General features: G+C 46.7%; 1 protein-coding gene across 4 annotated transcripts in view; it reads right to left on the minus strand.

Annotated features, from left to right (window-relative positions):
- Positions 1–1264: 1264 nt before the first annotated feature.
- TLN2 (talin 2) overlaps positions 1265–23194 on the minus strand; it is a 439345-nt gene continuing 417415 nt past the window's right edge. For 3 of the 4 annotated variants that reach the window (XM_030318033.1, XM_030318031.1, XM_030318032.1), the window contains 5 exons: positions 12461–12586; positions 10333–10395; positions 10014–10241; positions 6849–6974; positions 1265–5338 (listed from right to left, as the gene is read on the minus strand). In XM_030318033.1, coding sequence (XP_030173893.1) covers positions 5210–5338; positions 6849–6974; positions 10014–10241; positions 10333–10395; positions 12461–12586 — 672 coding nt within the window. In that variant the 3' untranslated portion in view covers positions 1265–5209. The remainder of the gene's footprint in view (positions 5339–6848; positions 6975–10013; positions 10242–10332; positions 10396–12460; positions 12587–23194) is intronic. The other variant, XM_030318034.1, reaches the window with a different exon arrangement.

The following is a 23194-nucleotide window of genomic DNA, read 5'->3' on the forward strand; positions in this document are numbered from 1 at the left end:
CAATCCCAGTGCCCCAGCCAGATGCAGCGGCCCTTGTGCGGTGTTCCTGGCCGCCCTCCTCTCTGGGCCGTACGCCCCAAGCCCCGACTTCCTCCTTGTTCCCCTAAGCGATCCATCCTTCAGAAACCAGGCCTCTGCATGGGGTGGTCCCTAGTGCGTGGAATGCTAACCCCTGCCTCTTCTCTACCAGGAAAACTCCTATCCGTTAGGAGTCAGGCCGAATGCCCTCTTCGTGAGGCTTTTCTCAACTCCAGGGCTCTGCCCTCTTTGCTCAGGGCCCTGGCTCAAGTGTTGGTGACCTTCTCTACGGTCTCCAGTGTCCTTCCCAGAGCGGGCGATGGGGCACTCAGGTCTTTGTGGGCCAGCCTGATTTAGCTGCACAGAGGATGTGAATTCCTATAGCCGGCCTCCAACCCCTCGCCTCCCAATGCTGTGCCCCTCCGCCAAACGGCCACAGCACCTTCCCCACTGCTATGGAGGCAGGAAACGTAGGGGGCCACAGGAACACTGGCTCCCCTCGCTCCCTCCTGGACTGCACCTCAGGCCATCTGCAGTCTGAGCCCCATTTCCGTCAAGTCAAAGATAGAAACAACTCACCAGTTTGCCTAGAGATCCTCCATCACCATTTCAGGGAGGGAAATAATCCTCTTAGTTGTGAGACATAGCGGGCACACTCTCCGTTGCCGTGGTGATTCTCTGACATCGCCCTCTTGCAGAGTAGAAATGCCTCACAGTTTTCGGAGTGCGGCTTCCCCCCACAAGGATGCTGCCAAGCCATCTGCACTCCCCCCGCCCCCCAACACAGAGGAGAAGGTGCAATCCCTGTGGGTTGCATTTCAGCCTCAGCTGTCAGAGGGGAAGCTCATCTTCCTGGGTCAGGTGCCCCTCAGGGTCGGAGAGTAACGCAGGGTCAGCTGGGTACCACACCATGGTCACTGAGCTCCGAGCTGCTTGTCCACGGGGCCTGCTTCTTTCAGAGGAAAATAATCATCTTCCTACTTACGGTCTATTTCTCTGAATTTCCTCCAGAGCCAGCAAAGCTACATAGACAGTGGTCCCTGTGGCTTTGCCTCTGTCACACACACACACACACACACACACACACACACACACACACACGAACTTCGTTCCTGTCACACACACACGCCTGGTTAACTGCGGGGTTGTACTCAAGGTAGAATTTCTCGCCCATAAAAAAAGGACACATCCTCCTCCCTCTCCCCCACCTTCCTTCCGTTTCCCAGGACATTTTCACACAGGCTCATTCCTTTAAAAGTTTATTTCTGGTGAATTAAAAAAAAAATAATTTATGCGACCAGATCAATAAAGACATTATGACATAGGGCAGAGCTTAATTTTCCTGTTTGCTCCTAGATTTTGCAGCCAGGTGGGAAGGTGGTGGAGGGAGACCCACACTCATGCACTGTGGAACAAGGAGAGGCCGACGCTTACGGGAAGGCCGAGCGGGGCCCAGAGGAAGGCCAAATCCCAACCTCTTGTACAGAAATGTCCCTTCACTGTGTTTTTTTAGAGTCACCAGAAGCTCTATCACATGCCTGTTCCTAATGACCATAAACATACCAAGTAGACGCTCAGAAAGACGGAGTTGTCATCTCAGGGACTTTTAAAGGTGGCAGAACCTTGCTTGTGGACAAAGACACCTTTCTCCTGAGGCCCCCTACTGGGGAGGCCAGCACCTGGAAGAGACCTTGGGGAGTTGGAACCCGAACCCCTAGCACAGCTGTTAGGATCTTTGGGTTTCTGAATTCTATTTGCCTCTTAGCCTGAAGGGGACATATGCCCCCAACTCCTTGGGTTCCCCTAAGGGTCTCAGAGGTGGCTACTCCCTTGGTCAGCAGCGGGGACACTTCCTCCATGAGTCTGAAAACTGAACATGCTCATAGTCTGTCCTGGGGTCTCAAAGCCAGAATCCCTTGAGGCTCTGCCATGACCCAGAACCTCAGAGCTTGGGAAGATGTGAGGGTTCAATGCTGAGGAGGAGGAGGAGGTGGCCTATCAGTGGGAGGTCCTCAAGTCCCCGGGGAGTGGAGACCACAGCTTGCTTACCACCATCGTCCTGCAGCCTGGTTCCTGCATGAGGTTTCGGCCTTGGGATTACTTTGGTGGTGGGGTTCATTGTCTTGGGGGATGGTGAAATTTGGTACTAATACATTGATAAACTTAGAATAGGCTTTGGTTACTAGAAACTCACAGCCTGATGAAACACCCAGAAAACACACAGGGCAAGCCTCTGAGAAGCCCTAAGGGTATTTGTGATAAAGCATTTGCAGTGGTTCAGGTGGCTCATCCTTCAAGACCACGTGGCTCCTCAGTAGGTGGCCTGGGGTCCCCATGACACCTGACTGCACAACCGCCCAGGACTCAAGGTTCTGCTCACACTGACCTGCTGGGGCACCGCCAGTCTAAATAAGGGCTGGCTGCTTAACTGAATGTGGCTTTAAGCATCCTTACACTCCAAGACTTTTGAAAGGCAGAATCAAACAAAATCCGAACTCCCAAATCAACGAGCAGTTCTTAAGTCCAGTTCAGGTTCCTTTTTTGACCTTCTGAAATAGAAATTTTGGGGCACAAAGATCAGCTGAAAGCTTCGAAGCCCAGTGCCAGTTCCCCTCATGGGGCACACACCTGCTTTCCCTTCACAGGGACAGAAGCATTTCTATGCTCCAGGCCTGGGACCATTTTTACCCTGAAACCATCTTCTTGTTAGAGGCTCCTCAATGAAGGCTCACACCCCAAACACAAGTCATATCTGCCTTAGCTCCTTTTGAAGAAGAACCAGAAGCCCCCTCAATGCCATTTGGGGTCATGTGCTGTAGAGCCTACTAAATAACTCCTGAAGCACAGTCTTTCAACCATTTGATGAAATGGGAAGAGATGAAGGCAGCCACGAGGTCATGCACACACACACGTCTGCAGTGTGGACGAGGAAGGGACAGGTGAAAAACCAGCACCACGCCCGGTGATAATGATAACTGGGAACCAACTTCCCCAAAGCTCCTAGCAGCAGAACACTTGAGACAAGAGTGTATTTCTATAGGTCATACAAGAACAAGCTTGGTTTCATGCCTGTTCTCTCTAGTTGTAAAGGACAGGCCTCTTCGCTGCCTCTCTCTGAAGGGTTTTCTGTATCGAACGCAATAGAGGTTTTCAATGACTGAGGCAGGGACAGAGAACTCCCTGTCTGCCCTTGCCTCACTCCTGGGACGCCAGGATGTGACAGAGGACAGGTGGGAAGAGGAGAGGGAACCAAACAGCCTGGAAGAAAATATGGGGAGGGTGGGCCATGGAGGGGCTCCCTGGGTCCTGCTACATGAGGCCATTAACACACCTTGACTCTGAGCCTTTGGGTCTGATTAAGAGTCTCAGAAAGCACCCTGTGCCTGTCCAGGGAACATCTCTCGGGGAGAACCCTCACCCCTGCCAAGTCCAGGGGGCCCTCAGTTTTCATCCTGAGGTCTGAGAGGGTACAGCCCAGGGCAGGGAGGAAGAGCTGTACTAGCTACACTCAGGGAGAACCAAGAGTGTGTGAGCTTCTTCCTGAGAGGCCAGGGCTCTGTTGCTCCCTCCTCTTCAGAGCTGGTACCCACATCCCCCCAGTGCCCTACACTCTCTCCGCTTTTAATTTGTACTGTATTTCCTCTAACTTTCCACTTGTCTGGAAACAAATTTGATGTATAGCGCTTACAAGCCTCTAATAAATATGGGCAACGGTCAGAGGTTTAATTAAATTTTAAAATTATGCCACAGGCTAGAGTCTATTAAAGCAGGACCAGGGGGCAAGGTCTAAAAGTGATGCCTTTTGAGGACCCAAGCGTCCAGTTATCAGCTTTGAAACCCATGGACGTCCGTTACCATCGTCTTCCCCTCATGAATTCTCTCACGGACGCTTGCTACCTGGCGTTCGGATCTATTCCATGAGTCATTCGTCCTTCATGTACTGTTCTGATTAAAGACTCAGATTAAAGGTAAATTCAAGGCCTTAAAATGCCCTTTTAAAGAAAGGGATCTGAAAGGAGAGCAAAAAAAGAGAGAAGGGAAAATAATACGACATTTGGGAGGTGCAGCATCAGGAAGATGGACTCTGGATGTACCATATACCTTCCCTTGAAAGATGCGAGAGTGAGCAAGTCTACTTGTTAAAGGTTCACACTGATTTTAGTTTGCATCTAGATTGTAAGAATATTAAGACACAGAACAAATTTGCACCTTGGGATGGAGGGCAGGGGACAGAGTTTGAAACAGATGCCTTGCAGTTCTGAAATCTAACCATTTTGAGAGCAGAGGACCCCGGGTAGGACCTGGCAGTCACCAAGGGAGTGCTTTATTCTAGCTGAATCCCCACCTCGGACGCTCCGGAGGGGGTGTTGAGCGGACTGTCATCGGAGGACATGGGTTTGTCATCAGAGGCCATGGGACTTGTATGAACTGAAAAAGTCTCTGCAGAGTAAGGAGCCCACACATTTTATTCCAGCCTCTGCTCACCGAGCCCTGACAGTCCCCCATACTTCTGCCCTTTGGATTACGGAGGAAAAAAATAATCGTTCAGTTTTTTTGGGCCACAGAATACAAGACGGGTCTAGATTGTACAAGGAGCTTACACACTGAGGCAAGAAAGCGTGCAAATGGGAGCAGGAATTCTCCATCCTCTGGGTGAGCCAGTGCTTGAGATACAGAAGGACGGCAGTGGCCCTCCTGGAGTCCACACTGGTTTACGTTTCTAGCTTTTATTAGCCATGTCCAACTCCAACCTCCATCTTCTCCTGAGAGGGAGAATAATCTCTAGGATATCAATGCTTTCCCCCAAGCCATTATTTTTGTTTCCTCTTAAGATTTCACAGAAGGCCCAGGAGCAGGCCTAGAGAAGGACCAACAAAAGCAAAAGTGTCTGAGAACGACATAATACTGACTTCTCTTTTTTTTGGTAACAGTTCACGAAACGTGCGCCCCTCTCTCCTGAGATACGGTGAGGCATGAGGGGAGGTGGCGAAGGAGCTGTGGGTGGGACACTGTACCGTGTGACATCACGATCATGCAGCCGGTGCCCGACAGGACAGAGACGTGAGAATGAGCACTCAGGGCTCTGCGTTGGCCCCAGGGGAGGCAGGCAGTTTCCAGGTAAGTCCCAGCTTCTCAGGAACACTATTTGTTGCAAAGTCGTTCCCTGGGGCACGCCATCTTGGCTCTGGCCTTAGCCTTCATCCTCCCGCAGCTCAGTGGGTAGGAATTTATACTGCTGTTGGCGGATCTGGGCCAGTTTTTTCCTCGCTTCTTCCAGTTCTCGTTCTTTTTTCAACATCTCTTCCTGGGCGGCAATGATCTAGAAGGAAAAATGACAAGCTGGATGGATCTAGACCTCTCCAGGAAACTGCCCTCCCAACTCTACTGCTTGTCTCATAAGTTCCCATAGCTTCTGCTGCACACAGCCATACAATGGTACTAAGTATCTTAGTGCTGGAGACCAGCCTATGGGCCACAGTTCGGTTTTTGAGATCCAAATGACCCAAGAAAATTAAGTGGCTTCTGGCCAATGATTTAACAGCAAACATCTACTGCATCCCTACTATGCACCAGATGCTGTGTAAACACTTTGCATGGAGCATCCCATCATCCTCGTGACAACACGGTGAAGTCCTTATTGAATGTCCCATTTTTCCAATGAGTAACTAGAAACTGAGAGATGTGGGTCTACCTTCCTTAACACCCAGCTAGTGGAGCAGGACTTGGCCAAGTGATGCTGAAGCTAAAGCTGGAGTCCTTAACCAATTGACAGCTTTCATATATTTGTTTCATATTTCTAAGATATGATCTGAGGAGTATCACTTAATAGATAACAGGTGAAAAAGGTAAGTAAGTGTTCAAGAAAGCCAAACAGCGTACTTTCCTGTGGGCCCTTTCAGAGCCTCTACTAACCATCAATGTGCTAGTCCAAGGTGGAGGTATAGAGGGCAGTCTTTCCCACCTTATCTGATCAGTCACTTTTCCTCATGGAACTTCTCATGGAACTAGCGCATCAAGAAATCGATGCTGATAAAAATGCACCCAGTGTATGTCTACTGGGAGTGGTTTGGGAAGAGCTGAGGAAGGCATGGGGATGAGTAACTTCTGGGCATTGATAAGAAAACCGATCATGTATAATGGATTTGTATTAGCACATATCCTAAACGGCAGGCCTGATTTCCTGAAGTTTGCTCCTCACTACCATGCACAAGAATGCAATCCTGTGTGAGTCTGAAGCCTAGCTGCTCTTATAAAAGTTGTGGGAAGGGGTTATCGTTCATTCTCTCTGTAGGGCCAAATATGTGAAGTGGGTAGTATCTCCAAATTCGTCATTTTATTTAAATGATAATACTACTGCCTTTCACTCTCTCTTCTTCCCCCTTTCTGTAACAGAATCCCTGATTTTTACCTAGCCACAGGGGTACTCAGAAAAGAATACTACATTTTCCAGAATCCTTTGCACCGGGTTGGTTGGCCATGTGACTAAAGGCTGACCAATGGTATGTGAGCGGGAGCAAGGGACGCAACTTCAGGGTCCTGTGGTCCCTTCTTTCTCCCTTTCTGATGGCTGGGGGCGAGGGTGGTTACTGACCCATTTTGGAGCAAATGGCCAAGGCAACATCTCAGGGAAGGTGGGGGGAATAAGGTAGATGGATCCTGGGGATGACACACAAAGGAACCAGCACACCATCCACAGATTGCCTACACCCACAATTGTTTCCCAAAGGAGAAATACACTTCCATCCTGTTGAAGTCATTGTTACTTTGAGTCTCTGTAATAACAAAAGGCCCATCTCGGGAGTAAACACTGTCTAGATTTAATCACAAACCTGAGCAATGCCCCCTACAAACTTTGTTTTCACTACAACATCGTCATCGTCAGCTTTGCCAAATGCTGCCTTCTGGGCTGCACGAACAAGATTATCTGAGGCTCTTTTCACAGCATTTCCTGCTGCCTGGAGAGGGGGGAAAAGCACACATTATATCATTAGAAACAGCCAATTTGGATTCACCAAGAATAGACATGAGAGTACAATTCATGGGATTATGAATGGCTTATCATCCAATTATAACACAGAATTTCTCTTTAGCAAGTATCCATCTGTCTGTCCAGCTGTCCAACGATTCTACCAATGCTGGCACCTACCTAACCTTCGCTCATTCACAGATAAATGAGATATAGTTCCTGGCTCCCGAAGAACACATACTTTTTTTTATCTTTTACTATTAAAAAAAATTTTTTTTAATGTTTATTTATTTTTGAGAGAGACAGAGACAGAATGCAAGTGGGTTAGGGGCTGAGAGAGAGGGAGACACAGAACCTGAAGCAGGCTCCAGGCTCCGAGCCGTCAGCACAGAGCCCGACACGGGGCTCGAACTCATGAGCTGTGAGATCATGACCTGAGCCAAAGTTGGCCGCTCAACCGACTGAGCCACCCGGGTGCCCCAGAACACATACTTTTGAGGGAGAATTAAAATTATGTACACAAATGATGGTAGCAATGTGAAACGTGTTAATAGAAGCATGCCCAGTGGTCATCTCCTTGGTCTAGAAAACTATCTCCCGCTGCCCCATCCAATTTAAAAAACTCAAAGATGTGGTTCAGATAGCACTCTTCCCATCTGCCTTGGCCTTACCAACACCTACTCACAGTGCTCCCTGCGTGCTCTGCACTCGCTTCTTTGTGGCCATTTCCACACTTGGGGTTGCCTCTCCCTTCCTGGACAGTGAGTCACTTGGGGGCAGGGGCTGTGACAGTTCTCTCTGCATCCCTAGTACTTGGCACACTGGATGCCCAGGGGTGGCACTCGCTGAATGCTTCTTGAGGGAATGATGGGCTAGGAAAGCACAACCTATCCCTGCATGGGAAGGCTGGGAGCCCCACAGTAACTAGGGCCTCAACAGGTATATTTTCCGAGTCACAGCTGGGCTTTATGCCAAGTGCTCAAGGATGGGGCAATTGCTAGAGACAGGTAAAGAAAAGCTTTTTGATGTGAAGTCATACTGGCTTACTCTTAATGCTCATGAAGCATGGCCCTGGGGACTTGCCCTCTGCCCCCTGAGGTTTGGAATTTTCTTCGAAGGGTGGTCAAAGCTGCATTAAGACTCCCATATTCCTTGCCCAGGCCGCCTCTGAGTCAAGGGCTTGTGTGTGGGGATTAGCCATCAGAAAGTTGAGTTTTTCTCAAAGCGAATTAGCTCATCTGGCTGGTGATCTCAAGTCACCAACAGGGACTACGAGGGCTTTTGCACAAGAAGAGAAGGGGAAGCCAATTAATATATATGACAAACCTGGTCTCAAAATAGCTTTCTGAGTTTAGAGGTCATCAGTGCACTTTTCTGAGGCAGGAAATGGGGTCGAGTAACTTACCTCAGACCCTGCAGCTAGTATGTTACAGAGATGGGATTTGACTACAGATCAGTCTAGCCCCACGGGACCTCTGGGTCACTGCAAGGGACTCAGATAGGACACTGCAGCATCCAGTTAAATCAGCAATGATGACAAAGAGAGTGATGCTGTGCTCTGTCTGTGTAAGTCCTTGGGGGTTGGAAAAGCACATTCACATCTCTTGACCTTCCTAAGAGCCAGTGAGGTATCTCTATCCACATTTTATAGCTGAGGCAAACCAAGGCCTGAAAGGTTTTGAGTCATCTGTGTTAAGATCACATACTTCATACATGGCAGAGGCAGGACTTGAACCCAGGTCTCTCTTAACTCAGGATGTTTTCCCCAGAAGTGTCCCCCAAACCCACAAACCACATGTTCATCAACATGACGCTCCCCATTTCCCCCCCTGGGTTTAGCCCAGGGGTCAGATGAAGGTAAGGGGAGGTGGGTGAGAGAGAGACTCAGGAGAACCCAACAACAGAAATACATGTTAGGACTTGCAAAATAAAATTAAAGTTCTGGGTTTTGGTGAAATTGTTCTCATACTTCTGCCATTTATGAGTTTATTCACGACGTGTAAACATTTTTTTTCAGCAACAGAAATAGTCTATATTCTAAATACCTGGAAAATCTAGGAAACTGGAAACAAAACGTCCAAGGCATAAGGAAATTCTGGCATAATCAGTTGATGTAATATCATGCAATCATTAAAAATGAGACTCATGAAGAATGGACCAGTTAGCTTTGCATAGAGAAATTATGACGCCTTGTCTTCAAAAAGACACGTATGATAAAATGTTACGTGAAAAAAAGCAGAATGTCTCTTGCTATGATTACAAGTAGACACAACTATTTTGTATAGACATAAAACAGGAAGAGAAAAAAATGATAACATTTGACATGGGAAGATGTCGAGGCTATGTGATTTTTTTCATTCAACCATTTCCTTCGCTGTGTTTAAAACACTTCTGTAATTAAAACAATCAGGAAAACGTATATGCACTGGGAGAGACTGGATTATAACCTACATAATAACCATGTTCTTTGGGCTCTGGGAAACCTTAGCCACAGTCTCATATAAATGCCTCAGTCCTTTCTCTGCTTTCTTTTGCCAACGGTGGAGGAGGGCCCCCTCTTGAATAGGCACCATCTCGGGTGTGACAGATGCAATGATAAAGATGTGGTGCCTGTGCCTAAGGAGTTCACAGCCTCCCGAAAGACAGATATAAAAATAAATACGGTGGTATCAGGTGACAGGAACCCCAAGAGTGGTCTGGCCAGGGGCTCTGGCAGGATAGAGGAGGGAATGACTGCCTGACATGCAGGAGGTCAGGGAGGGCTTTCTAGAAGAGGGGACTCTAGTGAGGAGTCATGAAGAACAAGCAGGTTGGGCTGGTGGGGAGGGGCCGGGACATTCTGGGTGAGAGAGGGCCCCAACTCATGAGACCAGAAGGCACACATGGACAATGTCAGTCTGCTGGGGCAGCAGCTGTAGGATGCATGGCCGTACGTGGTAAAAATGACAAAAGTAGGACAGCGTTAGCTGATGGAAGGCCTGGTGGGTCATGCCAAGGAAGTGAGACTGTCCCCGTTGGCGACACTTACCCGCTCCAACAGGAGTATTTTCCCACCAGCATCAGTGACCATTACCTGTAGCCGCCTCATGGCCTCTGAATCCTGGTCGGCCTTCACCTTGCAGGCCACGAGCAGCTGAGCTGTGGAAGCAGCGACCTGCTTGGCGGATGAGATGAGCTTCTCTTCACTGGCATGTCCCTGAACAGAGGCATTGGCCGCCTCACAGAGACTGCTGGTTGCAGCTGCCACCATCCGGGCCTGGGGACAGTTGACAGAGAAGTGACCCAAGGCCCAAAACTCCCTCAGGGGACCCAAAAAGCAAATGGGAAGGAAGGAGAAGGTGACTCACGGCAGAAATCAGCCCCTGCGACCACTGTCCGTCATCCGCAGCATTGGCGGGGATAGAGCCCACCTAGAGAGCGTAGAAATCCGTAATGAGAGCCGGAAGGTGCAGGGTCATCTGCAGCCCCTCAGACTCTACCCTGCTCTGGAACTGGAGAGAAGGATATCTCCTCAGACACACAGCACCACCGGCGTGAGAAGGGAACACCCTTTCTCATGTGGGATTCTGCCATTCTGAGACTGCCTGCGGTCCACGGCGCCACAGTGACTTAATCTGAAATGCTCAGAAGGGTCTCCTTTTAGTTTCTGGGAAAACTGCTCAGGATTGATGGACTGGGGCTGTCCTTACATGCTTATTTCCTCTGCTGACCTTTCTCCATTTCAAACATGGGAGCCACTGAGCCCTCTTCTTTCAAGGGCCAAGGCAAACTTACATCTCTCCTGATCATTGACCCTCAGGCCATGCTGTGACTTTCTGGCAGATGATGGGGGGGAAAAATAGTGCCTTTCCTTTAGTATGGTGGAGTGCAGACCTTGGTCTTAAGGAAATACAGACTATTTTGTCAGGGGTGGGGAGAGAAGTAGGAAGCTAGATGTAAGATGATCTCTGCTTTGATTTAGAAATTATACGAAGAAGTGAAACATTTTCTGTCCAGATGTAGAGGGAATGGCTATGGGAGGAGACCTTTACATACCTTTACATGGCGGGAGGTGCCTGGAGAGGTCAGAGAGGAGTTCTCAAACCTCAATTTGAATACGAAATTAGGGATCTGCCAGCGATTATTAGGCACCATACCAGGGCTTGGTGAACATCAGATAAAACCCCAAGGTCCTGTCTGTAAGCCTATAGTTTACTCAAGTCCAGGGGTGCCTCCTTTACCAACTTTCTCAATGTGTCAACAAGTTAGGTTCTCTTAGTACCTAGCAATCTGGTGCACGGTCAGCCCTTTATCAAGAGACTGAAATTTGTAGGTAAGATATTCCTAAAATCTTAAAATTGATCCGTTTTTAGTCTTTACATATTGATGGGTCAACAAGTACTTGATTAAATAAGGTCAACACTCTGCTATATCTACAGAGCATAAGGGAAAAGCACAAAGGGACAGACCACATGCTGGCTGGAGAGAAATACATATGTCAATAATGAGCAATAGAACACACGATGGTTTAGAAAGAGGAGCCGAAGTCTGTGGTCTGGACTACGACAAGGCTTAGCTCACAAGACACTTCGTGGAGGAAGACAGATGGCCACTCGTTGGACCTAACTTCCTGTCTATATTACAAGTTTTCTCAGGTCAAGGTGCAATCGTATCCATCTACCTATACACTGATGGCAAAGGCCTTTTAATATCAGGCAGAAATAATTGAAAACGATGGTGACCAAATTTCCCAAACCCACAACCTGACAGGATTTCTGTAGTGCCTCTATATTTGAGAGGCTCTCTGCAAGGTGCGATTTGGATAGAGTCATTCCATGTTGTATGGGAACAACACCAGGAGTATTCTAAACTGTAAGACCCTCTTATATCCAGGAGTACTCTAATATACTAATAATCCTTTGGGTCACTGAAACAGAACTATGCTTTCATGTTAATGCGGATAGAATGGGTTACTAGGGATGAAGCAGATAAAAGGAATCTCAGATTTGAAACCAGACTGGCCTTTTTGATCAATGGGCTCAGGAAAATGCTAACTGCAGAGTTGGACGGCATTTAGCTCAGCAGTCCTCCAAGATGGATTGAGACGTTGGAGGTGGAAACTGTATTATAGAAAGTCCCCGACCACGGTGCTCCTCCAGCCATCCGCTAGGAAAATATGACAGTTCACATCTCTAAATAGCTTAATCTACAGTGGGAATATAAACGTCTTGTTCAGGCCCTGATCACTGTCTGGAATGGGACGCTTTCCTTAACGAGAAGCAGATGAGAGGCCCAGCAGCCAAACCCGTCCTTCTGGAGGTCAGGCTTAAGCGAACAGAGTTTTCAGTCAGATGGGGCAAAGACGAGCCGTTCGGTGAGGGAGGGCGCAGCACTGGTTTCCTCAGTGCGGGCCACGAGCGTTCACATCTTTCCCTCAGCCCTCAGAGGCTCTTGCTGTGGCAATGTTCCAGCACGTGGCCAGAGGGGTTTACCCACCTTTCCTTGGGCCACCAGCTCCCTCTGGGCTGCCGAGGCCGATTTGACCAGGGCACTCGTGGCAGCGGCAATGGATTTAGCAGCTTCCAAAATCTGTTCTTCAAAATCCAGGGTCTCATCTGCTTGCTATAACAAAAGAAAATGGCGTCACATGCCATTCACATCCACAAAGGGCGCTTTTTTGCCCAACTACTTACTGCTCCATCACCTGGCTCTTCATCCATTTATGTCTTTTGGCTGACAAACCACACCCAGGGCAGGTAGGCCTAAGCTGCCCCAAATCTCCATCTGCTGCCTCCCCCCTTCCCCGAATCTAAAAGGTACAAGCTGCTAGCATGGACATTCTACACAAATTTCAAATCAGGAAATTCTAAGACTATTTTTCCAGACCAGAATCTTTAACAGGATGTAAATTCACTGTGAGTAAACTACGCTCAAATTGCTCCATTAGCATCAACAACCGAAATTTAAATAACCGGTAATCAATTCTCAAGAGTGGGTGGTGGAATCCTCTTCCAGACCTTAGGGCTCAAAAACGGGTTGAAACAATGATGAGGTGGCTAGGAGTTGTGAAAAGCCTTATTTTTCTTGGGTAAAAACAAAAGCAAAACCGTATTTGCATCTCCTGCGGCTGAGCAGAAGGAGTTACTTACTAGCCACAGCTCACCAAAGGGGGGAAAGAAATCCAGGTGACATGACACCGAGGTGGAGCTTGTTCAGCTCCCCGGGAATGTGAGGCCCGGCTCCACCTGGGGAAGACCTCCGGCCATGACCGTGCAGGTGTTATGAAGCTAGGAGGGCCCTGCTCTAAGTTCACCAGCACCAGGCCAGCACAGCCCCGGTAGCCGAAGAGAAGCTCTGGTAAGTGGGGCAAGCATAAGGACCTTGATCCCAGGCTGGCTGGGATGCAGTCTCACAATTTGGGGTGGTCACGCTGGATGCCCTCCGTGGTCCGCTCACCACTAATGTTCTGTGCACCTGAGTACGGTTAAGCCCCCCTTTGGTTAAGGAAAGTTAAAGGTGTGGCTGGTACCTTTCAGGCACTGCAGTGAGGGTCAGGTATAGCAATAGTTTTCTTTGTGTGTTAAAATATACATGCCATTCACCCTCTGAACCAATTTTAAGTGTGCAATGCAGCATCATCAGGTGTATCTGCAATGCTGTGCAACAGCAAAACGTCTTTAAGAGTGCCTACCATGTGGCAAATGTTTTGTTAGGCATTTCCACTTCCAATGCTTGTTTAATTCTGAGAAAGAGGAAAACAAATCTTACACTGTAGTTATATTCATTCTCATATTCACAGTGAGAAAGCAGACTCAGGGAGCTAGAGTGTTGGGATGAGGTCATAGGGCTGCAATTAAGATTCTCCATCTCTCGGACTCCATGAGGATCTGTTCTTACTAGCCTGGTCACCCCTCTGGGCATCAGTGATGACTAACTTCGTGCCAGAGGCTCAAAGTTGGTCGCTAATGGTCCCATATGGAACATCAGACAGGATGGATACATAGGTATAATTTTTTTCCGTTCCCCATTCTTTATGACCACATCTTGAACTATGAGAGATTCCAAGCTCATTTTTATTTTTTACAAGTCATGTTATCAAAATAACATTTCAGTGCACGTCTGGTGAATCCAGAGAACGACGCCAGCATTTTAGAAGTTCTGAGAAGCCATACATTCTTTCTTATCTGACCAAGTCTTGCTCTAGGAGCATTCAGGACAGAAGTGGGTTCAGTTGCAGTGGATTCATTTTGGAGTAAGGGAGTAATGGTGGAGTATAACATTTATTTACTGAAACAGAAAAACAACTCATCGTAAGACACTGGCATAAAAGGTACTATCATACGTAGGCCCCAAAGAAATTGCATTAGGCTCTGATATCAGTAGTTATCTAGTCAGTGACCTCGAATTAAGAACTTTTTTGGAGATTCATTCTACAAAAGAAACTCAAGTATCTAACAGATTAAAGCACCAGGGAAATCACATAATTCTTGAGCCCCAAGGGAGCCCCCTCCACTGTGGCAGGGGAAACAGAAGCCCATGGTGGCTTCTGCATGGGTCCCAGATCCTGATCTTAGGCGGCCTCCAAGGTGAGTCCATGCACAGTGTGAAGTACCCCATCCGATTTCTGCTTTCTCAAATTTTGGGATCCACAAAAATGGAGTTTTCTTCCAATTAAGTGCTAACTCTAAGCCGTGGCTAGATCTTACAGAATCATCCTATTAAAACTAATTTTAAAGGCCTCTACCACGTCTCCTGCTGCCGTGAAGTTTTTTTGTAGAACACATGCTTGAAATAGATATTCAGCTTGGAAATATTTTTGACACCCACAGATTTTTCTTGCAGTGGCAACTGGTATAATGCCTGCTGATGAATTTTTGTTTTTCTTTCCGTAACATCTTGATGTTTTCAAACGAACATGGCAGAGAGCCTCCTGTCTGGGAGACACTTGCTCTGACTAAAAAGTACTAGTTTCCCAAGAAAGGCTTAATAAAGCCGAACGCAATGACAACAGGGACAGAGGGCTAACGTCTAGACATTGTAGGCCAGCTTTATCCCTAAGACTAAATGCCCATCTTTTCTCTCCTGCTGGACATAAACATCAACACCGGGCACTTCTTCATACCACACACAACTTCTAGCCTACAAGGTGGGATTCTCCCCAAGCCAAGGACACTCGGAAATGCCTAAGTGTCCCTGTCCATGCTGCCGTCTGCTTGGCTCTCACCAGCACCTGTGACGGCATCTGGGGGAAGGGCGGTGAGAGCTACAAGAGGAGGAGGGCGCATGCTCAAGCGTGTTTGCCGAAAAGGAAAGAAACAAAGTGGCTTGGTCTTCAGAGGATCTTCCTACATAAAAGGATCACAACGAAATTGCAGGATTTGTCAACAGAACAAATCCCGCTGTAGCTGGGGGATGGCGGGCAATGAGGACAGTCACGTGAAGCCGCTACAAGGAGAGCCTGAAGAACCCCGAGACCCAGGGCACAGGGAACTTAAGAAAAGGCTTTCATTAAACAGGCTAATAAACGGGCAGCCCTTGCTCAGAATCACCTGATGATCTGGTTCAAGATGCAGATTGTGTTTCAATAGGTCTCATTTCTAATGGAAGTGGGCTACTCCACGGGAAATGCTAGCCTGGGCTACGGGAAACAGACCCCAGTTAACTGAAGCCTACCCGCCTGACATTTCCTCCAGGACACGGACTGTGTTTTATTTCACTAATGTGGTCTCTCGAGTATACAATCAGGCAGCGTAGACTACATGATAAATGTTTGCTGAATGAATGTATCCATTCAAAACGAGTCTTCCAAGTTCTAGAGTTCAGCCAGAGGGCAATTTACATGGTTGGGGAAGGAGAAATGCATGGAGTAAGCGTCTACATCAGTAACTGTCCGGTCTGGGTTCCTCCGGGAGGAAGAAACACACATCTATACACTGGCTCCTGCCCCGTTCAAGGCCATGGGTTGTTATTTGTGTGCTCTGCCTTCACCCCTCAACCTGCATCCGTAGTTTGGTGTGACATCTACTCATGCACATACGGATGCAAATGGCATTTCCAGCATTTTGCAAAGAGGCTCTTAGCAACGCAGTGCTGGTGAAAAGAGCACCAGATGTGCCAACAGAGAATCTGCTCTGCTTAAATGATTGCTGAATCTGTCTTCTCATCCTCTGTACAGTGTGCCCTTTTCCCTGCTCCCCTTCACTGTAAAGAAAGCACTGGCCAGCTCACCGCCAGCCCTCAGGAGCTGTCCCTCCTGGACTGTCCACTAAGCCCTAGCAGAGGATAGACCTATCCTCCTCTTGACTTTCTGGTAGCTTTGGGAAAGGCCCAAGCACACTTTTGCTGGTATTTTTCCTGTTTGGTGATCTCCTGCAGAGCTTCTCTTTTAAACAGTTGGAGGTCTGGGGAAGTGCCTCTGGGGAAAGGCCACGTTTTGGGCTGGCTCTCTTGATGCCTGCTTCCTGTGCTCAGAAGAACATGTGAGGCTCTTGTCTTGTTCTGATTGATCTAATGTGTCTCAGGAGCTTGAGGTTCTACTGGGGTACGAAGGGGGAGAAGAGAAGGGAAGGGAAAGGGGAGGTTTTTACTCAGTTTGTATTTTGCCTTTTGGCCTTTCAGGCATTCTGAGGACATAACCTTTGGAGCAATTCGTTTTCTGAACCTGCCTTCCCTCCTACCTCATAGGGTTGTTATAAGTACATTATAAATACATGTAGAGCACAACTGACTCATAGCAAATGCTCAACAATTCCTAACAATTAATTTCATGGTGACTTCTCTTACTACCTTCGTGTTCTGTGGTTTTAAAAACTGTTCTTTTTAGACTTGGTGCTAAGCTAGTCTGTTTTCCCTCTCTGAACCATTTTCCACTCATCATTTGGAGAAAGGGTCTAACTGCCACTTCTGATGACAGCCTAAAATAACTATAAATAAAACCCATAATACACCAATGATGAATGAAGTTTCAAGTAACACATGATACCGACTGGCATTGCTTCCAGCTTCTGCCTCAACCCCCCCAAAGGAGATGGGCAATCTGGGGTTCTGGTCAGTGCCCTGCACTTTCTGACCACAGAGAATTTGCTGCCTTTCTCCAGGTATCAATCAGTTTTCTATTCGTTACTTACGGAGGAACCTCAGCTCTCTTGGTCCTGTAGCCTAGACGTGCTACAGTTCCAAATTAAACATTTCTTAAGAAGGTGCTGACTTTCTCTCTTCCTTATTCTCTTAGTCTCCTCCATGGAGAAACCCTGCCTCCCTCATGCCGCATCTTGGCCAACCTTCTCTCTGACGGGTTGTGGGGCACATGGTGCCCAGAGAAAAAATGTTTTGGTCTGTCGTCCTTTTACTTGCCATTTGTGAATTACATCCCTGCAGCCCTATGGCCCCTTCCCCCATGAGCTTGAAGGTGAGGTAGCTGAGGGTATCCATAGGAGATGGTCCAAAGGTCCCTGCCCTGGTGTCCGCCTCCCTCTGTGTAAACCTCCTTTAAGGGACTGCCTTGCTAAGAGCTGATAAACACAGGGGTCACCTTTCCCACAACTGGCTACAAAAACCAGATCACAACTCATGGTGCCATTTTTCCATTTAGAAATTGTGCTTTGTTCTGTGTTACCCAAAGTCCTGCCGAATGCTTGCTGTTAAAAACAAGGTCGTATCGCATCAGACACTTAAAAAAAAAAAAAAACAACTTTGGAAATATTTTTTAAAGGAGTGGACATTTTGCATATAATTTAAATATACTTGAGGGAAAAAAGGAGGCCAACACCAAGAACACACACAACACCAGGGAAGCATTTTCTTGCCAATTGGAAGCCTGAGTGGAATAGTTTGGCTGCTACCAGTTTGCTTCTGGTATTGAACTGAGAAGTGCCTTGGGGGAGACCTTAGCCTGTACCCAAACACTCAACTGTATAAGAGCCAAATCAGCTTTTCTTTTAGAGGCCACATGGCTGGGTTGTCTTTAGGACCACCACTGTTACTATAAATGAGAATTTATAAATGGGAAGATTCTTAGAATAACTAGACCTGCCAAGATCCCAAACCTGGACAGCTGGCCTCGTTCCCCTGAAAGCCCTAGGCAAACAGTAAACAGTCAAAATGGATGATGGAGAGAAAGGAGTGCCAAATGGTTTTGCCTCCAACTTGGGGAGGGACCACTCTTTGTACCCAGGTAATAACTGCATGTTCATGCAGCATCCATTAGAAAGGGCCCGAGCTTGCACGATTCGTATCTTAGGAGTGGTTTTCCCACGGTAGCTGTTGTTTTATTTGTTTTATTTTATCTTTTTCCTGATAAAAAGGACCACCACTGAAACGATCTTTTAATTGCTACTTCTGTTTGATGGAAAAATTATTAAAGATGATCGTGCTTTCAAAACAAGTCATGTGACTGTTTACTTAGGAAGCACAGACAAAAAAGATAATGGAATGCTTTCAAATACCTCGATCAGATACATTCACTGCTGTGATAGGAATCCTCTATGTAACTGACGAGAGTGTGACAAGACCTCCTGTTCTACACGGTCGGGAGTCACCTGGGAACACGGGCTGGTTGAGTTCCCCGCACACCTTTGCTTTTCACTCTTTACGTCTCCGGGACTGGCAGCCACTAGTGGCAAATGAGCTCAAAGCCCCCACTTCAGCCTTACAGAAAATGTCCTATCTGTTCCTACTGCTCCCTGAACACCTGGCTGCCCCTTCCCATCCACTCAGCTAATCAGTACAGCATGCTGGCCAACAGCAAGATTACAGAAAGAATTAAGAAAATCCCATCAGTGTTAACAAATGGGTTTCCCCGCAAGGCCCTTTTAAACTGGGTTTTTCTTTTTCGTTATTTATAATAACTTGTCATCTCTTTCCCATGACAGTTTGTCATTTTGGTCCAATAACTTTAACTGCAGTCAAAACCCAAACACTGTCCTCTAGCTGCGTGAAGGTGGCAGCATCTTGCACACCCTCCAAACTGATCTGTTCTCAGTGGACAAGGGTCCCAGGGACAGGTTCCACGTTATAACTCTGGAAGCTGGGACTCCAACACTGTGTTTCCCTCTCCTGTGTCATCACTTTGCTGCTGTCACTACACATTCACTGCAAGCAACTTGGAGATGGCTTCTAGACATAACAGGGGAAACTTTCCTGACCAACCTGTTCAAACCACTGGCTTGCCGCCTGTGTGGGGCATTGCTTACACACATACTCAAATGTGCTCTTAAAAGAGCACTTCTCTGCTCCAAAAGACTGAGCTGTTGGCACAATGGTTCTCTTTCCAGAAAGCAGTGCTCAGTCTTCTGTTGAGACAGATCAGAATGAACTCACAAACTTCACAGGCGTTTCCATGAGGAGGAGGTCAAAGCCAACCAAAGGCGGCTTGCTGCGTGCCAGAAAAAATGTTTCATAATCCCAAACTTCCTGTTGCACCCAATTAGGCCATGGAATTACTTTCTGATTGTCAGCTTATTCTAAATATTATCAACTTCGACTGACCAGTTAACCTATTACAGGAAATGTGACAGACAGGGTGCACACTATCTTTGTTAGATACATTTAGTCCTGAGGTTTTTATAAACCCAGTGACTCACCATCCCTACAGTTAGTATGGCTGATTTGGTTTATATGTTTTGATACTATGGGCAGAAGGGAAATTTACAGAGAGTTGATCTGTGTTTAAATATTTGCTAGAAATTAGATTATGAAAATTACTAATTTCTAAATTGAAGATCAGGATGAAATGTAAATCTACGTGTGTGGGGGTTATAATGCTTTTCGCCCAGGTCACAAACATGGCCTGGAACCTTCCATTTTTTTTCCACTGAGCATATCCCTCAAGGATTCATTACTGACAAAACTAAGCTATACATATCTCAAGCTCTTACAAAAACATCCACAATTATGATTTGTTTCTACAACAAACAAGAGAATCTAGCGACACTGATACAGGTCTTAAACGCTACAAGAAAAAACGGAAATATAACATTATGAAATGGAATGAGCACCCCGTCTTCTAAATCTGCTTGTGAGTTTAACATATGCTTTCCTGTTGCCTTATAAACTATATTAGGAACCCCCGGAGACAGGGCAAGACACTGTAGGAATATGTTTGATATATAGTTGGATTAAATAACAACCTAATATATCAAACATATCACACAGAGGCCTGCAGAAAAGGCATCCAGGTTTGACTGAGCTCGAGAAAAGGCAGAGTACTGCAGGCTACGGCTGCAGGGGGTGGTCACCACTGCCGCAAGTCCATTACCTCTCTGTGGAGCACAGTCTGTCTGTAAGTGTGGAAACGACACCATTAGCAACATTGTAGGTACACGCACCAGCCTTAATACCATCCGACCTTCTCTCCTTTTGCTTTGATACCATCTTCCCAAGAAAACAGTGGATCCAACAGTGCCAATTGGTTATTTGTGTTTGGCAGATCCCAGGCAAAAAGAGGTGCTGAGATTTTAAGGGCCTGAGGGGGGAAAAGGTGCCAGGAATCATCTTCATAAACCATGGAGCATTCTACTTTTAAAACAGGCGACCTGAGAATGCGGTGAGCAAAACAATTCAAACAGACAAAAAAAATAAAACATTGCCCATCCCCGATACTATTCCTCTAAGCAGTGTAAATGCTCTCCCGTTACGAAAGGAAAGCGTTATCTGCTCTCTACTAAGGGCTTGTGTGTTCGTGTGTAGTTACAAGATGGGAATGCGAGAGCAAATACTTATTCACAGTATCTTGGGGATTACTTATTTTTTTTCAGTTATGGAAGGGGATGGAGAGAACCAATGAACCACAAAAGACTGGCTGCTTTTGGTGTCAGACTGGGAATTAAAAAAAAAAAATGTTTATTTTGACAGAGTGTGTGTGAGTGCAGGGAGGGGCAGAGAGACAAGGAGAGAGAGAACCCCAAGCAGATTTCCCACTGACAGGGCAGAGCCCGATGCGGGGCTCAATCTCACCAACCACGAGATCATGATGACCTGGGCCGAAATCAGGAGTCGGATGCTTCACTGACTGATAAACTGGGGAAATGCATTCCTCTATAAAGGTAAGGAAGATATCTGATTTTATGCAGTTATTACCACATAGCAGATGGTTTTGTTCCTAGACAGGCACAAAAACCCTGGTTTGGGTTGAAGATTTCTTTAAAAGAATTTTATCGATAATATAATCCACGTGTCAGGAGCCTCTGGCCAATGGGTGGTGTAAGACTTCACATCATTGTAAGGGTGTAAGCTCAGAGGGTACTCAGAAAGCACTCAGAAAGTACTGAGCACCCTTCCTTATAGGAATTGGGGAGCGGCCTAAAGTAGGCGTCCCCAGGGAAGAGACGCAGATCAACAGTTATGTCCACTTTGACCTTGACCGAAGGATTCCTTGGCTCTCCATAAAGAGCCACACTGTAAATACAAAAGCTAGGTGACCCCAGGGCAGTGCAGGGAGCACCCACGCATCCACCTCTGCAGCCATCACTTATTTTTTAAGTGCTCTTATTTTTAAAACACTGTTTTACAAAATTTTAAAACCCAGGCACTCCCTGAATTCCACTGTGATTTTGTACATTCCCCGCCTGTCTCCTTTGTATGTAAGTGTTGTTTACAGAGTTATACCGAGCACATAATTCTGCATCCTGTTTTTTTGTTCTGTTTTGTTTTTTTTACTTTACGTTTATGCCATGAGCAGAATCCTTTGCACACTGAACAGTCCTACCAACATTATTCTCAACAGCTGTGTACTTTTTCTTCAAGGAGACACTCAGGTCACGTCTAACTTCTTCCTACTACAAACAAGGCTACAGGCAACAGCCCCGACCCCTTCCCCTCCCCCAGGTTTCTTTCTCTCTGGATTTCCTCCTTTGCACAGGAAGTGGCAGTAACAGCTCAGAGGGTACAGGCAAACCAAAAAGCTTCCCTGTGGAGCTGCCCCAGCTTCTGACATTGGCTAAACCCAGAAAACTGGTATGAACTGACTGTGTCATCCATAGCGCACATACAATGCTTCCAGATCAGTCGAGGCCACCTGACTCTGGCAAGGTATTTTGCCTCTGATTCTGCATGGACAGGCGTTGCTTTGTGGGCACGTTGCAAGGACCCGACGAGCCAACGCCTGTAAAGCACTGCTTAGCACATACTTGGTACTCAATCAGTGTGAGTCTTTTATTTTCTTTTTGCTAAGGCCATCAGCTCATGGGTGTATGGAAAAATTATTCTTTCAGGCATTCTCCTAGGAAGTAGTAGATAAAAGTCTCTGAAGCATCTTTTTGGTTACTGCTTATTCAGTTAGGCACTGTATTCTTAAATTATCTCATTTAACTGTTATAACAACAATGCTATGGGGTAGGACCTCTAATTGCTGGGGTTTTTTCAGATCAAGAATCACGAGGTATATCAATGGCTGGACAGAGGGCAATTAGGACTCAGAGACAGAGCACAGAGGGACCTTACAAAAGGACAAAAGGAGAGGGATTAAAACAGGAGCTCTCAGAATCTGGGGAAGTGCTAATGTTACATGAGCACCAGGCTAATTCTCCAGAACAGTGTCAATTGACATGACTTCAGCAATAGCAGACGCAAGCTCTCCAGGAGAGGCTACTTGTGCTAAATCAGATGAGGCAAAGGGAAGACAAATTACACACAAAGCCTCCAAATCTTAGTCAACAGTTGCTTGCTTCTTAGTTGAATGCACATTTTCCATTTGCAATTAACCTGATTTATCAAGCAGAAATAAAGACAAAGCCAGAAAGTGGGAGTTGCCCCTACATACACATCCAGTTCTTAAACTTGTTGAGAACACCTAGGACAATCTCAGACCTCTTAAGACCCTCAGGTTAGAGGCTAGTAGAGAGAACCCTGGTAACCCCCCAAATCAGAAAGCCATAACTCCTAAATTATATCTTGATGAGAGATTTACAGAAATGCCTTCACCAACTATCAGCAACTATCGGGAGACTGGTTCTAAGAATTTAATGGCTTTAAGAAGGTTCCCAAGCTCAATACGTTCACTTACATGCTCACGTCTGTTTTACATGCAGCATTAACCTGGGTGCTGCTTTTGAGTGGTTTGGTGTATTTCAGTGCTCAGACTCCATATTTTGGTTTTATAAAAATGGTAGAGTTTTAGGCATACCTAATCTGGGGGATCCAGCTTTTTCTGAGGGGAAAAACCATATTTTACCTCCTAATGTTTTTGGGTCCTTGGAAGAGAAGTGAGGTGATAGGTACCAGCAGGGACTTGCT

This window comes from Lynx canadensis, chromosome B3 (assembly GCF_007474595.2).
Source record: "Lynx canadensis isolate LIC74 chromosome B3, mLynCan4.pri.v2, whole genome shotgun sequence".
Classification (NCBI taxonomy): Eukaryota; Metazoa; Chordata; class Mammalia; order Carnivora; family Felidae; genus Lynx; species Lynx canadensis.